Source organism: Limulus polyphemus, unplaced genomic scaffold, assembly GCF_000517525.1.
Source record: "Limulus polyphemus unplaced genomic scaffold, Limulus_polyphemus-2.1.2 Scaffold4650, whole genome shotgun sequence".
Taxonomy (NCBI): Eukaryota; Metazoa; Arthropoda; class Merostomata; order Xiphosura; family Limulidae; genus Limulus; species Limulus polyphemus.
The window spans coordinates 7574-26336 of record NW_013670260.1 but is presented as its reverse complement, the minus strand read 5'-3'; the positions used below and the strand labels follow the sequence as shown (position 1 = coordinate 26336).

General features: G+C 34.0%; 2 protein-coding genes across 5 annotated transcripts in view; both read left to right on the top strand.

The window, feature by feature from the left end:
* LOC106471486 (dystroglycan-like) overlaps window positions 1-10060 on the top strand; it is an 18804-nt gene extending 8744 nt beyond the window's left edge. For all 4 annotated transcript variants that reach the window (XM_022400094.1, XM_022400092.1, XM_022400095.1 and 1 more), the window contains exons 3-4: window positions 4514-4655; window positions 5660-10060. In XM_022400094.1, coding sequence (XP_022255802.1) covers window positions 4514-4655; window positions 5660-8586 — 3069 coding nt within the window. In that variant the 3' untranslated portion in view covers window positions 8587-10060. The remainder of the gene's footprint in view (window positions 1-4513; window positions 4656-5659) is intronic.
* Window positions 10061-15400: 5340 nt separating this feature from the next.
* Window positions 15401-18763, top strand: part of LOC106471484 (WD repeat-containing protein 82-like) — a gene marked incomplete at its 3' end in the record, with an annotated part of 9112 nt that continues 5749 nt past the window's right edge. Inside the window, exons 1-2 of the mRNA XM_013932085.2 lie at window positions 15401-15664; window positions 18352-18449. Of these exons, the coding sequence (XP_013787539.2) occupies window positions 15504-15664; window positions 18352-18449 (259 nt within the window). The remainder of the gene's footprint in view (window positions 15665-18351; window positions 18450-18763) is intronic.

Here is an 18763-nt window from a genome sequence, read left to right as displayed (position 1 = left end):
ATGAGTTATATAACTGAACTATGTAATTAACGAAATCACGTGTCCTTGACTTGTCAATTTTTTTTATTTTTAGTCATTGAGCAATACTTTTATGTAGATCGGCCCAAAATTGAGTTGGACTATCGGCCCACCGGGACAAGTCCCGGTATCCCGATAGGCCAATCCGCCCCTGCCTAACCCGTGTTCTGGTTTATGGATATAAAGCACAATTTGAAGAATTACGTGACCTTACGTCATACGTGGAATTAACCATTACGTGACCTCACATCATACGTGGAATTAACCATTACGTGACCTCACATCATACGTGGAATTAACCATTACGTGACCTCACATCATACGTGGAATTAACCATTACGTGACCTTACATCACGCGTGGAATTAACCAAGGACTTTATGAGGGCTGCTTATTCAGAGTCACTACCAGAAACAGAAAGCAAGAGGCATGGCTTAATAAGTGTAAGTAAATAGACCATCGATCTTCTGATCGATCCAAATGTCAACAAGGCGTGTCTGTAATGGATGTAACGGGAATCTTCTGGAGGAATGTAAAGAATGGGTGTAACGAAAATCTTCTGGAGGCGTGTCTGTAATGGATGTAACGGGAATCTTCTGGAGCCATGTCTAGAATGGGTGTAACAACAATCTTTTGGAGGCGTGTCTAGAATGGGTGTAACGGGAATCTTCTGGAGGCGTGTCTAGAATGGGTGTAACGGGAATCTTCTGGAGGCGTGTCTGTAATGGATGAAACGGGAATCTTCTGGAGTCATGTCTAGAATGGGTGTAACAACAATCTTCTGGAGGCGTGTCTAGAATGGGTGTAACGGGAATCTTCTGGAGGCATGTAAAGAATGGATGTAACGGGAATCCTGAAGGGAAAATTGTCTTCCAAGCGGATTCAGAAACCACCCTGAAGAGATCTGTGGTGTTTTATCAAACAAGGCATCATGAGAAATAGAGGAAAATCGAGTGGAACATTTTAAACATATTATTCGATAGAAGGATATATTTGTACAATTCTGCTTTGGGTCTGTACACAGTGGGTTGGGTCTGTAGGTAATGGGTTGGGTCTGTAGGTAATGGGTTGGTTCTGTACACAGTGGGTTGGGTCTGTAGGTAATGGGTTGGTTCTGTACACAGTGGGTTGGTTCTGTAGGTAATGGGTTGGGTCTGTACACAATGGGTTGGGTCTGTAGGTAATGGGTTGGTTCTGTACACAGTGGTTTGGGTCTGTAGGTAATGGGTTGGGTCTGTACACAGTGGGTTGGGTCTGTAGGTAATGGGTTGGTTCTGTACACAGTGGGTTGGGTCTGTAGGTAATGGGTTGGTTCTGTACACAGTGGGTTGGCTCTGTAGGTAATGGGTTGGGTCTGTACACAGTGGGTTGGTTCTGTAGGTAATGGGTTGGGTCTGTACACAATGGGTTGGGTCTGTAGGTAATGGGTTGGTTCTGTACACAGTGGGTTGGGTCTGTAGGTAATGGGTTGGGTCTGTACACAGTGGGTTGGTTCTGTAGGTAATGGGTTGGACTTGTATAATGGTTGGTACTGTAAGAATGTACCCCTGATGTGTTTCCTTTAAGGAGCGCATTTAACCCACGGCAGTGTGTAATTGTGGGAACGGTTTTGTAACTTTCTAAACAGCTCCGAGTTAATCTGCAGTGAATACTTGACCAAAAGTATTCAAGTTGTTTATTTGTGTTATAGCAACACTTATTAAAGATTAACACAGAACCTAATCAGACGTGTTCACAAAGTTTGTTCATCTATATTCTTTAAATCTGTGTAGCATGACGTAAGATCTGGTGGATATGGCACCCTACTCGAATTCTTCAAGTCGTGGGTTCGAATCCCGTCACCAAACATGCTCACCCTTTCAGCCGTTGAGATGTTATATTGTTTCGACCAATTTCACTGTTCGTTGATAAAGAGCAGCCCAAGAGCTGACGGTGTGTGTTGTTGACTAGCTGCCTTACCTCTTAATCTATCACTTCTAAATTATGGACAGCTAATGCAGATAGTCCTCGAGTAGCTTTGCGCGAAATTCAACAAACAAACAAGGATTACAAGTGGATCCCAGAATCCCAATCGACCACAAACTATTTAACCAAACAACAGAGAAACGACTCGAACGTTCCTTTAGTATACGGTACGATAGTAACCACAGTTGCATGCCGTATCATACAGTACGTGTGGTTTACCAATCTAATCGTAATGATCTGTAAAATCTGAACCAACGCACATCTCGTGCTCCACTCACAGAATTAGTCCGTTTTTTTTGTAAGATAATTCGTATTTAAGCTACAGTGTAAGTGTACAAAGTGATTCCAACTTAAATTAATAGCGAATAAATTCACGAGTTTCTTCTTCTTCTTTGCAAGTAAATAAGAGCACGAGATTCAAAGAGAGAAAGCACTTTTCATTTTATTAAACATCTGTTGGACATTATTATGTTTTCATCGCTATAAGGAAAAGAAGTCACTGGGCCTAGTGTCTTTACGTTCATCATTATCTTTTCATTTGCTCGTTCAAGGCTTTTGTGACTCATCGTGGAATGAGTCAGCGGATGTCGCCTTTCTCAACAGGCCCATTATCAGTGAATATTTTTATGCTTATTAGAAGCGTGGTGTTTGTCAGTAGGATTTTGTGTGTTGGATTTTTATTTTTTTCAAGTTCACACTGCAGTTCTTGTTTGGCCCCCTAGTGGCTCAGCGGTAAGTCTGAACTGAAGACTTATAACGCTAAAACCCGAGTTTTGATAACCCGTGATAGGCACAGCACAGATAGCCTACTGTGTATCTTTGTGCTTAACAACAGACAAACAGAAACTTTTTATTTTGTATTACCCGTTTTTGCTGGTCTGTTTCATAAGAATATCCATCCTGTAAATTTTACGTTCATGGGGTGAGGGTGATATTAACATCTTCTAACTTGGTGTAATATTTCGCATTGAAACACGAACCGTATGTTTAACGAATCATTAGATATCTGTAATACCACACCTAATATTTGAATTGTAATCAAAGAACGAAGTCCTCCTTTCCGAAACCATTCGAGTTTCTTGTTTTGTGATTTATCTTCTATATGATTTGTTTCTTTAGAATTGAAGTTCATCAGCACACTGACCACGTGAACTTTGACCGATAAATGTACATCGAATTTTCGATGAAAACTTCTTGGGTACGAAATGGCCATTGATGCAGATGTGATAGTTAGAAGAAGCGTATCTCTTGTTTTTAAAAAAAATATTATCTGTCGACACAGGTCAAGAAATAAAAACAAACAAAATGAGTTTGTTTTTCGTTTCTTATAATGGTTATGCTGTCAGATATCAGTTAGGAGAAAAATAACATAATGAGTCAAACTTACACAGTAGAACGTGAAAGTTTAAATGATATTGAAATATTTAAATTACAAGTAAAAGTTCAGAAGCTTCTCCCGTAGCATAGCCTCGTTTTAGGCTTTACCTTTTACTTTGAGTATTTTTGTGGGATGGGACCACATCGTATTAATACATGCCGAACAAAGCCTGAACTGTCGGTGAACCTAGGACTAGAGTGTTCTCCTTAAACGATTTGAAATTTAAACCGAAATAGGCGCCCTCACACGTTGGGCAGCTGAATTAATAAAATACACGTGATTATTGAGAAATTCAAACCTTTTTTGGTGTTTAGAGATCGAACAATCACATCAATATGCTTGGCCACACTGTTATATAAAACAATAAAGATGGTGGTAATAGGGCTACGAGATAGATGCTTCAACAATTACAGACTTCCGCTTCACGGTGGGGATATGTGGATGTTAAAATATAGAATAATGAAAAGTCGTGTGCTACATAATATAATCTTTCAGAACTATCAGTAGGCTTCTGGTGAAAACGAAAAAAAATCTCTAACAAATATATATACAGTCATTAAACAGTTGGTCCACTGTATAATATCAGATAATGAATTCGATGAAATGTCATAACATTATTCACGACCTAAATTTATTCAGGTTACTATGTGGTAAAGTAAAATGGACTCGAAACCCCATTGATAGAAACTGTAATAATTTAATTATTTTAGGTAGTGGAAGCTGGTGAATTGACTCTCCCAAGATGGTTACATAGATAGAAAGTGTAATAATTTAATTATTTTAGGTACTAGAAGCTGGTGAATTGACTCTCCCAAGATGGTTACATAGATAGAAAGTGTAATAATTTAATTATTTTAGGTACTGGAAGCTGGTGAATTGACTCTCCCAAGATGGTTACGTAGATAGAAAGTGTAATAATTTAATTATTTTAGGTACTGGAGGCTGGTGAATTGACTCTCCCAAGATGGTTATATAGATAGAAAGTGTAATAATTTAATTATTTTAGGTGCTGGAGGCTGGTGAATTGACTCTCCCAAGATGGTTACGTAGATAGAAAGTGTAATAATTTAATTATGTTAGGTACTGGAAGCTGGTGAATTGACTCTCCCAGTATGGTTACATAGATAGAAACTGTAATAATTTAATTATTTTAGGTACTGGAAGCTGGTGAATTGACTCTCCCAAGATGGTTACATTTTGACCAAACAAGCCACAAGTTTCTTGGAGTTCCTACATCCAGTGACATAGACCAATACTACATCAGCGTCAAGGCTTTGGGACCACCTAGTGTAGATGGTAACTGTAAAATTTAGTAAATTCGTGGTTCTTATATATATAACAAATGACCAATGGCTTTTCTCCTTCATCTTAGAAGTTTTAAAACTGTTAATACTAGATGGTGCTAGTAGTGTAACAGCTCAGTATGTAACTTGGGTCGTAAGGTTCTATTTAAAACTACACACACACACTTCAGATAATGAGAGGCAACTGAAGGATGGTCAGAAATCTAAAAGGATTAAAAAGATTGAGTTGAAAGTAAGTTAAAATATCCACTTTCTCACAGGCCTGGTTACGGTCATACCACATATAAAATATCCACAGGCCTGGTTAAATCGTACAACGTACATTCCCAACACACCTCATGATAAGAACATGTTAAAAACAGGATTTTTAATTTCACACACACACAAAATATGTATAAATCAGATCTGGGGTTCTCAACCTGGGGTCTTGGACCCCTTGGGACTGTAGGAGTGTATCAGGAAGGCCATAACAAATACACAATACTTACAGTACCCAATGTTTATAGATCCATTGGGTGAGAGGCCTCAGCAAGAATGCAGGATGTTCTGGCAGAGGACGGGGGGTGCTGAGGAGATTTGGAGACCCTTGGATAATTATATTATAATTAGTGAGCATTGCATAAACTTTAACTTTTTAAATATTCAGTCTACATTTTTCAAGGTTTAGTAATGAAATTAACAAAAATGCAGTGTGTTAAATGTTTAATAATTTAATGTAATCTTAATTAAATCAGAAATTGTAAAGGCTTGTGATTTGTGTTAATAAAGATCAGGAAAACATAAACATAACTCCAGGTTATTTCCATGTAAGTATGAGACCTATAAGAAAATCAGGTAAGTCCCATTACTGAATACCAGCACAATTTCAACCCTGAACATGGTACTCAAAAAACACACCGGATTTCTTGCTTCCATTAAACATATGTTTAGATAACTTTTAAGATTACTAGCTGTATCAAATCCAGTGTTTCCTATACATTCTTATTCTTATTTCAGGGAAACTCTCCAGTGGAAAGGATGTATTCTCTATTGAAGTGGTACCAGAGTTGCTCCCTTTTCCTCAGGATGGACCCAAATCTTATTTTGGGATAGAATTTTTCAAGTGTTCCAACGGAGAGTCGGTCAGTGTTGCAAGCGTGTTTGTTGATTGTTCCTTTGATGAACTTAGTTCTACACAACGAGTCAGTATTATTACAAAAATGGCTTCTTTTGCAGGAGTGCCCACAGATTTGATAAAAATATCTCCTATTAAAAAAGAGTGGAAGATTTCTGATGAATTAGCCACGGCTGCTGGTCCAGGAACTGTGAAAAAAAGAGGAAAGCCTGGAGTGATCATCCAGTATCAAGTAAGCTGTTCTGGTCACATCAGTATTTCTCACAGTGACAAGATTTCAGAATTAGAGTGTGCAGTTGGAAATGGGTCTTTAGGAAAATCCCTAGGCTTTGGAGTTATTGGCTGGAATGTGGCTGACCAGCCGTTACTAGGTCGACGAGTAAAACGAGAATTTAATACTCAAGGAACTCCTGTCCTACAAGAATCACTTCCTAGTAGATGGCCAACATTTTCGGAGGTAGAAGGTCCAGAAGAGCCTTTCGATGACAGTAAGATACCAGAGTCCCGAGTGATCCCTTCTATGGCCTCCCCAACATTCTCCTTACCATCCAAACATCATCGACATCACCATGGTGAAGACATCAGTGAGGGAAAACATGAACATCACAGAGATGCTGTTCAGGTGACACCATCCCCTACGTATAATTATCACTATCTACCTACCACTTCACCACACTTTGCAATGATGACACCTGTTATTCAACCAGAAAGGCCAAGTATTTATATTTACCCATCTGTCAAAGAAGAATTGCAATCGAGCAGAATCATCCCTGATGAACTGACTCCTGTTGAGACCCTTCTTTCCTTCCAAACATCACCTTTTATTACACAATCAGATACAGATGTGTTACCAACGTCATTTATGACAGCATTAGTTAAAACATCTGACGTCCATCCCACCAAAAGTTATAGTGTAGAGAAGCCTACCGAAAAACCAGTGATACACAAAAATTTCAAGCCAGTAGTTTGGAACCACATTAAAAAGCTTCAAGCCTATGCTGGCCAAGTATGGCACTTTGAAATTCCATCAGATACATTCGTTGACCTTGAGGATGGAGATACCAGGAACCTGAAACTGATATTCATGACAGAAAGAAGGACAGCAATTTCACCCTCTTCGTGGATTCAATTTGATCCAGAAAAGCAGAAGCTGTATGCCCTTCCTATGACAGAGAACATAGGTAAGTATGAATTTATCTTGGAAGCCATGGATAGTCATGGGATGTCCACATTTGATCAGTTTGAGATCCAAGTTTGGGTAGAACAATCAATGTTTGTTCTTCATCATGAATTTACGGTAAATCTAAAATATGAGAAGTGGAAGTTCCCTGTTGATATTGACTGGCAGATAGACGTGGTAAACAGGCTCGAAGAGCTCTATGGAGACAGAGATGGTGCTCACATTTCTGTCTTGTCTGTGACCCAAGATCCCACATCATTAACGTGGACAAACATTTCTTTACCCCACTATTCCTGCCCTTGGGAAGCAATTGCTGAGTTGATGAGGAAACTTGTCGCCAACGACAAGGGACGTCCATCAAAATCACTCAAACAAATAATGAAACCAGATTTCAATATACAGAAGATTCTTGTCAACTACCATGGAATATGTAACCAGCTACCAAGTTCTACACCTACATTCTTTAACTATTCCCCTATGATAAAGAATCCAATAAACAGGATTAAAATCCAAGCTGGAGAAATACTCCAGTTTTTTATACCAGAAGACACTTTTTATGACAATGAAGATGGCATCACTCCCAACTTGAAATTAATATTTTTAACACTTGACCAGGAAGAGCTTCCTACATCGTCATGGATTCAGTTTGATTCAGATTCACTGAAACTTTTTGGACTTCCCCTTAAGGAAAATATTGGAATTCATGAATTTCAGATTCTTGCAGTTGATATGGAAGGCAAAACAGTTAGTGATGCTTTTGTTGTCATTGTGAAGTCTCAACCTGCCATTCATACGAGTGTTGAATTCAGTATGCACATTGATACAAACTTTGAGCAATTTAACAAAAACACAGAAATGAAGATTCTTGTTGCACAGAAATTAGCAAGTGCATTTGGAGATCCTAATACTAAATACATAAGTGTCTCATCAATTACAAATGGTTCAGTAATATACACATGGACAAACAGTACACTTCCATCATTTCCCTGCCCAGAAGACACCATAAGTGAACTTTTCAATTTCATGTTTGAAGACAGTGAAACAATCTCAGAAATATTCATCAAAGCAATGGAACCAGAATTCAGAATCAGGCAGGTTGAAGTTCACCCACTGGGTGCATGTGTGAATGTTGTTGATACAGCCTCTGCAGCTGTGACACCTAAAACACCAGTGAAAGAACAAGTAGGTGCAGATGTTTATATTACTGCTGTTATCCCTGCTGTGGTCATAGCAATCATACTTATTATTGCTGTTATGATTGCCTGTTTTCTGTATCGTCGAAGACACAGGGGAAAGATGAAGATGCAAGATAACAGTTCTTACATGAACAAAGGAATACCCATTATTTTTGCAGATGAGCTCGATGAGAAGCCAGAATCAACAACATCACCATCTCTTACAAACGAGGAGAAACCACCCATCTCCAGTTCTGAGAATGGTATCTCTACAGAGGAGGCTGTCCAACGTACTTCGCTTCTTTCTGAAGGATTAGATGGTAGTCCCGATGCAAGTTCCTCCCCTCCTTACCGTCCTCCACCTCCCTTCACCACAAACAGAGACAGCAAAAACAACAGACCAAAGACCACCCAAACATATAGGCAACCTCCTCCTCCTTACGTTCCTCCTTAACACTTATTTGCAATTGTCATACGTAACCCTTTTTTTCTGGAACGTCAAATTGGTAGAAAAAAAACCAATGATGTTGAACTAAAAAGTTTGTACTAAAGACAAAAACATCGCATTGTCTTCCACCCTTCAGTGGTGCCAATTGTTGCTGTCTTTTTTAATTTTTGTCATGTTAGTTTTTTTAGTTACTTTAAAGTTGTAAAATTCATGCAAAATGTTTTATCAGAAAACAAGTTATTTTTTTAATAACCTTCAGTATTGGACTTACTGCTGTATCAAACCTAACAGACAATGTGTTAATATATATGTACTGTGGAAGAAATTCTGTGTTCATCAGAATTTGACAGCTATTGTGGAATATACAAAAACATTTTAGGATTTTTAAACTATAGAATATAAAATGCTTTCAGGTCATTCAAAGTGGGATAAAACGTTTGCTAAATATAAAAGCAACTTTTTTACAACCTTCAATGGTTGGATGTTATAACCGTTAAAGTTCTCAGGTTGAAAAATTTTTTCCCACTTTGTATGCATACGATAACAGCTTTAGTAAGATTTATGTTTTTATAAAATGTTTTTCGTTTATTTTGCTTTAAGTTAATTTAAAAAACTTGATCTAATCAAGACGTTAGTCAATTTTATTTTTGGCTCGACTGAAGAATACCATACTGTCCTTAAGATAGTTTGTAATAAAAGAAAAATATTGGTATAACCATATTTGTGAACATAAAAAGATTCTTTGCATGTGTTTATATGACTCATGTAGTTCTACTTACCTAAGATTATATACATATATATTTTAAGAACGTTAAACATGAGACACAAAATATTATTCCCCTTTTTTTTCCCCATATCTTCAAATCAGAAAGTTTCTCCAGTAACAAATCATGTATTTATAGCATAAAAAAGTTTATTCTCACGTGTTTGGTGTTATACATTATGAATCTGTTCAATATGCAGCTTCTCAGGGATTAGGTAATACCATGTTATCCACTGTATCATATTCTGATGGTGTATTTCGAGTTGTGTTTTTACTTGTCGAACTATGTATTGTAATACGTCATGATCTGTACTATAACATTGAAGTTTCCCATATTATAAATACTATTTTCTTTTTCTACTTATAAGACTATTTTACGGTAACAAAGTATGAATGAAAAAAACGAGTGTAATTACTTATCATTTCCATATTGTGTTTGGAATTGAAATCAACCTAGGGTAAACTTTTAAAATAATATGTAAAACGGCTAGGCAAACATGAAAGCCATCCAAAAAAGGGATATATTTCAAGCATTTACTAGTTAACATGTTCCTTTTCATGTTACTTTAATTGCTTGTTATCTATGTTGAGGTTCAGGACTTGACATTATTGAAATACTCTATTTTTAGTTGGGCTATAACAAGCAAAAATACATCCTGCGATTTGTTCAGGCATACATTAAAACACTAGAATTATAGTTTGTTGTTATTACAACTGGTGAATGGTTACAGCTGTTGTTACCTTAACAAAGTGATTTGTTCAGGCATACATTAAACACTAGAATTATAGTTTGTTGTTATTACAACTGGTGAATGGATACATTCTGTTGTTACTTTAACAAAGTGATTTGTTCAGGCATACATTAAAACACTAGAATTATAGTTTGTTGTTATTACAACTGGCGAATGGATACATCCTGTTGTTACTTTAACAAAGTGATTTGTTCAGGCATACATTAAAACACAAGAATTACAATGGGGTTTCTTATTACAGTTAGTGAGCTGTATTATAAGAAAGTCAGATTTTTTAGGGTGGCTGAACAATATTTCAGTAATTGTGCCTTTGTCATGTTTTATTTTGGACTTTTAGTTTCTTAAAAAAACTTGTATAGATTAACTGTTTTTCTAAAGTATTTTGTGTTGAATAGAAACAACATTGTGAGAACAAGATGATTTGAAAGCAGTTCTAATAACTTACGATTTAGTCTTCCTTCTATTCACAAAACTGTAAATTAGGTACATATTTTTACTAGCTGTAATCTTATTTTGCATTCATCATGCAGTGAAAACGAAAAATCGATATATTTTCGTTTGTTCTTGTCAACATAAAAAAAATGTAAGATATTAACGTATCTGTTATCTATGTTTAACACTAAAACTATTTAAATCCACATTAATTAAAAGAAGATTTTAACATAGTTTAAGGAAAGGTTACAGTTTCCAACTCTGTGGTTGGTGGAGTCAGTTGTACAAAACTGTAGGATTTTACTAAAATCTATTATTAATTTTCTCTTATCTTAGATACTCGTAACTTTGTGTAACAGTTTTCTTATAATTGACCAACATCAGAGTTATTGACATTTCTAATTGTTATAATTATAGTGTAATTGATGTGATGCAACATCCTCTGAATTGTATCACACAAGAACTTGTGTCAAGACAAGTTGTTTTATCTGTTTAATTGCATCCTTTAGACGTAGGTCTTCTCCGCACTAAACTCTGTGCATATATTGTTAAGTCTTACCTTGATATTGTAAAATCAAGTAGACATCCTTGTTCAGTGGTAGCTCTGATGTGTGTGACTGTTACTACACATCAAGATAACATCATCTGTATGATTCATGTTTATGTGTTTTATGATTACTTTCAGTTGTTAGAGTTTAATTTGGCCTGAAACTCATGTAAACATACAAGTTTTGACACAATTAAATCCATTGCATGCGCTTTTATAGAGATGTTTCTATTTTGTTGTATTTTCACATGCTTGTGAAGTTGCAGCAAAAAGAAAAACAGTTTAATCTCAGGCTTGTCAATGTTGGCTTTCACAAAGTTGTTATAAATTTAAGACTTTCTGTTCAAGTTCCTTCTTGTAATTAATTATGTTTTGTCCGTCAGGGAAAATAAACTCCGTCAAACAAGTCGTGTATCTGTGCTCATATTTAAAAATATTTTACACCATTAAATAAAAGCTACTTCCACTGTGCAGTGAAACATGTGAACACTATCATGAACACAACACTACAGCTGCAAGTGTTTCACCTTGACCCTTGATATGAGATGATGCATTTACATCAGACATCTGGATATCATGTTGGTATGAAGAAACTTCTTTTATTGAGATTCAAAACATACACAGGTTTCAGTTTACCAATATTATAGACTGGAGACAGTGTATTTGCTAAACTTATTCATAATTTAATATTTTCTACTTTTTTTTTCAAAATCTGTTCGAAAGGGGATCCATATCGGTGTAGGGAAACAACAGGTTGGATGTTAAAAGGGGATCCATATCGGTGTAGGGAAACAACAGGTTGGTTGTTAAAAGTCCATTTTTTATAATCTGCTGATAAAAAAAAATTCAAAATAAACATTATAAAAGCAGCCACAAAATCTTCCGAAAGTGATTTTGAAGGATTTGTATATATACTTTTGAGTTTCTACCAATTTCGTGATTTACATATATCACTTTTCAGCCATATACCTGAACATTACATCTAAAGTCTGATTATATTCTCAAAAACTAGTCTTCAAATTGAATTTGGGAATCCTAGAGATGCTGGAAATACTGAATTAAATATGCTGATAAAAATCTGTATTGTTTCATTTTTAACCATTGCACTATGAGCTTAGTTTTTTTCCAGTTTTTATATTTTGTTGTGGATTATTTTTTATGAAACCACCCAGATCTTCCTTGCAGTGATTTATCATATAATAAAAAGGTATTTTATTTTTCTCTGTTTTGTAATATATGTATTTCAGAGGTGGAGTGAGAAGATTGCAAAATATAACTTCTGCCATTATTCATTGTTATGGCTACTAGTCTATATAATCAGTTACATATCGTTTTAATTATTATTGTAATTTACTAAAGAATAATTACTAAAGTGATGCCATCTTCAGGGAAGCCTCGTTAAGGACTGTTGTGATAGGTGCCAGGATTCAGTCCTGGGTTTCCTTACCCTTAGAAAGGACTGTTGTGATAAATGCCACCACTGAATCCTGGGTTTCTTTAGCCTTAGAAAGGACTGTTGTGATAGGTGCCAGGATTCAATCCTGGGTTTCTTTAGCCTTAGAAAGGACTGTTGTGATAGGTGCCAGGATTCAGTCCTGGGTTTCTTTAGCCTTAGAAAGGAGTGTTGTGATAAATGCCACCACCGAATCCTAAGTTTCTTTAGCCTTAGAAAGGGCTGTTGTGATAGGTGCCAGGATTCAATCCTGGGTTTCTTTAGCCTTAGAAAGGAGTGTTGTGATAAATGCCACCACCGAATCCTGGGTTTCTTTAGCCTTAGAAAGGGCTGTTGTGATAGGTGCCAGAATTTGATCCTGATTTCCTTGTTAGAGGACATTCACCCCATTGAAATACAGGTGGCAGAACCAGGAATCTAAGGATGTGTGCCTCCCAGTTTTGACCTAGTAGCAATGTACCCCTTTAAATTTGGAATAGACATTATCATGGAAAGTAGTTCCTGTTGAGGTTTTGGATTCAGTGGTTATGGTTAGCACAGTAAATAAGTTGATCCCCAATCATTGGTGTCCTTCCCTATTACAAATATATTCTACCACCTATACATTGAGACTTTAAACAGCTAATTAACTTCCAAGAAGAGGTATCCATGTTTTTTTGCGTGTGTGGTTCATATCAATCATGATGATCTAGTATGTAATTGTTTATTATTTGGTATAACCACCCATCTAAAGTCATAAACCAATAGTTATGTTACTGATCAATAATTCATGGCATTTAATTTATTTTAAGAATTACAAGGGTGATTCGCACAATCTAGCAAGATTTTGAGAACTGTTTTCAGTTTTCACGTTAAGTTTTCCAAAAACAACAATTTCCAGTGTCTGCATTCTACAGAGGGTGGTATTATCCAGCCCATTGGCTCGTGACCGTGACCCTCTCGCTGTAATTTAATGGAAATGTGACCAGTTGCAAGTGTAGATAGCATGTACAGTTGAAGGTTTACAGGTCTTTCTCCTCTTATATGATTATAAAACCATTCAAGGAACAACATTTTACAGCCATAGCTACAAGGCTAAGAAAGTTATTGATCATTGTGTTCTGAAATTATCTATTGCACTTTGAAGCATTTTATGGGGTTAGTATCTGTTAAATAGGTGAGCGTCAAATGCTGTTAAATGCTAAACATTTCTTAGTTGTTTAATCACTTCAGTAGGAGTACAACCATGATTTCAAAAAAGGGATTTCTGTAGTGTTGAACCATATCTGGTAAAGCAAGAGAAAGATTTAAAAACAGGATACTATATGACTGGCTACTAATTACACACACACATACACACCTAGTCAAAAAAGTTAAAGTTTGTTACCAAAAACAACTAAAGTATTCATCCTAGTAACATTACTACAGATTACAAACATGTACCCTTGTTATATGTATTAATGATAACACTGTTAATATAAAGTGTAATACTTATGGCTCTTTACCGGAATTACAATTTGTATGTTGGATTCTGCATGTTGATAGAGAACCAAAATGAACATTACGATAAAAGCGTGTGAAGATATTTACTGAAAGAGCTATAAATTGTGGAACATTATCCCATAAGGTCATACAACTACCAAAGATCCTAGACTGGTTGAAAAATGAAGATTCTTTAATGAATGAAAACCACTTGGATCATTAAATATTGATATATTACAATCCTCCTACACTTGATCATCACACATTACTAGGTGACAACGTTTCAATATCATCTGCGGGCCTCATGCCTAACTCAACTAGGTTTATTAGATAAACGAACACGCAACTCACCAGGTAATTGAAAAATAGAACAAACGCGAAAACTTCTCATTAAATAACTTTTTTTTTTATATATCTTATTTAAAACTATATGTACCCATCTATATTTCACTCGGATTTACTAGATCTTAACGTCATGCGCTTTCTAGCTATCACATAAATTAAAACAATGAAAATATAGCTTTCAACACTATTATTAATATTTGTTGCTCTTGATGTTGTTTAAAATTGAATATTTATCCTGGACATTACATTCAATCTTATGATTTACCTAATGTTAAATATTGTCCTTCAAACTAAAAGTTTAGTATAACTGTTTTTCGTGAGATATTTTTGGGAACTTCCTTAAATGTAAACTGAAAAGCGCTTTTTTTTTAAGGATTAACCATTTCTTTTCTCGAGTTTATTTCTTTTGTTTGTTTGTTTTTTAATTATGCACAAAGCTACAAAAGGGCTATCTGTGCTCTGCCCACCACGGGTATCGAAACCCGGTTTCTAGCGTTGTAAGTCCGCAGACATACCGCTGTGCCACTGGGGGGCATTTATTTCTTTTAAAATAATTTAAAAATCGAATTAAATATTCACACTGAAAGGGCAATATGCCGTTAACTGGTACGAAAGTCGTGCTCTAAAGTAATATTCGAAAAGTTAGATAAGAAGAAATTAAAATAAATCCAGCGGCGAGAAGAGTAATACAGGAAAATAATATTAAAATAAATAAAAAAGTATAAGTTTTGGTGAAATGCGCCTATCTTTTCTAAGTGAGTAATATCACATAATAGGGTTGATCATATTATAGAATTTTAAAACAATCAACTCACAATTATGTTCGATTGTTTATAAATATGAAATACGTTTTCTTAAAATAATTTAATACCAATAGCCCATACAAATCAGTTACAAATGAAATTAAACTATAACACACATCTTAAATTTGCTTTCTGAGCTAAAAACATTGATAGCAACAACAATTTGGGATATTAGTAAAACGGGCTTAGTCATAATCTTATTATTTATTTAAGTTTTATAACGAATTTTGTTACCGGTAGGTGGTGAAAGTTGCTATCATTGAACTGCTCCATATACATGAAAGTTGAAAGTGGTGAAATTATATAAATGTTATTTTCATGATTTTTCAATGCACACCTCGTATTTTTGACGCAAATATTGCTTAGGATGAAGCTTGTTGACCATGTTGTGCAAAGTTTTTGTGTTGCTAAAGTCTTTAGAGAAAATACTGATCGTATTAATAGTATTGATTTCTCCACAAATGGTGAAACACTGATTTCGAGCAGTGAAGATGACTCTATTGTAATTTACGATTGTGAAAAGGGAACGTAAGTGAAACAGGTTGAACAAAAACAAACAGAAATAATGATATTTCAGTTCACTATTACTTTGCTTACAATAGAAACATTATATTTTACGGACACTTTTAAAGCAGTAAATAATATATGGAATGGAGTCAGCAAAATCTAATCCTTTCTTAAGCCTATATTTACACTTCGAAATCCATCGTACTTTCAAATAATACCACTAGATAGCGTCGTATTAAAATCAATTATTGTTAATTTTAAAACCGCAATTATTAGCATTAAAATTTTGAAAGATTGAATGTTTTTAGTTATAATGGTTTTAATCTCTATAGGAAATACTTTTACTTGTAAACACTTACAATGCATATCAAAACACTGCAATCTTCGAACTATGTTTTATATCTCAATTATTTTCTTCTAGTTTTACCGATTTCGTGACTTCAAGTACAAAGGTCACTTCAGTTCAGGGTGTAATTTTACAGCTACTCTAATAAAAACGTTCCAATACCACTTTTCAACGAAACATAATTAACTTCAATTAAATACACGTTTTTTTCAAAATGTACAAGCATGGAGTACAATACATTTATAAATCAGATACATTAAAATATACCCAAAAATAAATTTGTTAAAGCTTAAAAAATGTATTTTATTTTCTATTCAATAGCTATGTAAATTTTTAGGTTGTTTCTTTTGATAAAATGATTTTATTGTCATTGGAAACATCCTTCAATTTTTTTTTATCTACTATTTGTTTTAATTATGTATTAAGAAGTGAAATATCAGTGTGTGTGAGATGAGAATAACAAAAGAAAAATATTTTACTTCTAAAGATACATATATCAGAAGAGGTCAATGAAATACTGCTGGAAATAAGAAGTGAATATATTCATATTAGACAACCTCCTAATATTTTAGGATAACTGATTATAGAAAGGAATAAAAAAAGATATAAAACATTTAAGTGATCTTTTGGGCATATTATTAAAACCTTTTTTTATCTCATATTCCAAGTATTATTAGGGATGATTTTGAATCTGTTGAAGGATTACTAAAAGATTAAAATAAATTTAGAGTTTTGTTTCTTTAGATGTATTAACTCTATATCCAAATATTGAGCATGATTATGAACTAAAAACTGTGAAATTTTCATCTATATTAATATGAAAAGTTAATTAATCCAATGTTTAATCTTAAAAGGCTTAGATCTAATCTTAAGAAATTGTTTTTTTTTCCTTTGGAAGAGCAAAGTTGCCATGAAGTTTCTGTTACAACAATGGGTATAAAAGCTGCTTCAACTTATGCTAATATAACTATAGAATTTTTTGAAGTATAATTATTTTGAAGAGAATTTTCATAAAACTTTCATAAAAAAATAATTTGTAAAGATTTCTAGACAATTGTTTTGTGATACATTTGTTGGGATTTTTTATTTGATAAATAATTAAATTTAGTTTACCTTTAGAAGAATTAGAATGTCTCATCATTTTTAGATGTTTCACCAGAAAAAGATATTGTAAGTGATATTTTTACATCAGTGTGTAGATTGTTTTAGTAATTACCCTAAACACATTAAATGTTCCAGTAAATTTTGCAAGTAGATTATATTATTTTGTTTCTGATGAAGAAACAATAGTTAATAGATTACTAGAGCTAAAACAGTTTTTAGTTCAGTGTAAATATCCAGAAAATGAGATGTTACAAGATTTCAAAATAACTTTTTAAATAAAAAAAAACATTTAGATGTTAAAGAGATTACACCTTTTGTAATGTCTTATTGCAAATACACATAATGATACTTCATTTGTTAATACATGTTTAAAAGAAATTGAAAGATATTTCCACAGATAAGAAAATTATTTTATCAAGAAAACAACCTAAAAATTAATATAGATATTGAATAAGCCTAAAAAAAAAAAGAGAAATATTTATGGCTTATTTAACTTAAGTTATATTAAGACTATAATAACAATGGAGAAAAATAAAATATTTTGTTTCTCTTTAATAATTCATGAATTTGTATTATATCTTTTAGAATGTGTAAATTGAGGTGATTTCTATTCTGGTGAAACACGTAATGTAAGATTAAGGATGAATGTACATAAATTTCATGTTAGATCTTCTAAAAAAAACCCTCTAAATGTCAGCAAACACTTTAACGATTGTATTTTCAGGAAACTTAAAGAACTATGTTTCTTGTAATATGAAACAAAAGATACATTTTTAGTGGAACTTTAAACAGATAGAGGTGAGACAGCAGAAGTAACAATAGTTGAGTAATGTTAGTTGTTCAATGGTAAACACTATTACTAGGAATCACTAAAAGTAAATAAGGAGAAATTATAATAAAAATAAAAATGATGTAGGAATAGAAAATAAAGAATATTTGTTAAGCTTAGTTTTTGGATAGTTTTTTAAGATTTAATTTATAAAAGGATTGTGTTTGTACATTTTGAAAAATATATATTTATTTTGGGTTATTGGGAGGTTTTGATTATAGAGTAGCTGTGAAATAACATCTTTAAGAGTGATATTTGAAGTCATGAAACCAGTTTAATAAAATAAAAATGGAAGAGTTCAAGAATTATGGTGTTTTGTTGTTTGTATCGACAAGTAGATACTCGTATGTGTTTTGCTTTTATGTATATATTTCAATGTCAAATTTGTATTTAGACAGAACCACCCTTTGATACTTATTTATGAATTAGGCACAAGAAGACGCTAAACAGCAAGAAATATGGAGTGGATCTCATCCATTACACCCATGCTGCCAATACAGCTGTACATAGTTCAACCAAAGTAGATGGTATGTCACATTAAACATCTTGCTGTTTAATTAGTAGTGGATGGTATGTCATTCTTGTTGATGTTTAGTTAGTAGTTGATGGTATGTCACATTAAACATCTTGCTGTTTAATTAGTAGTGGATGGTATGTCATTCTTGTTGATGTTTAGTTAGTAGTGGATGGTATGTCATTCATTCTGTTGATGTTTAATTAATAGTGGATGGTATGTCATTCATTCTATTGATGTTTAATTAGTAGTGGATGTTATGTCACATTCTTGTTGATGTTTAGTTAGTAGTGGATGGTATGTCATTCATTCTTGATGTTTAGTTAG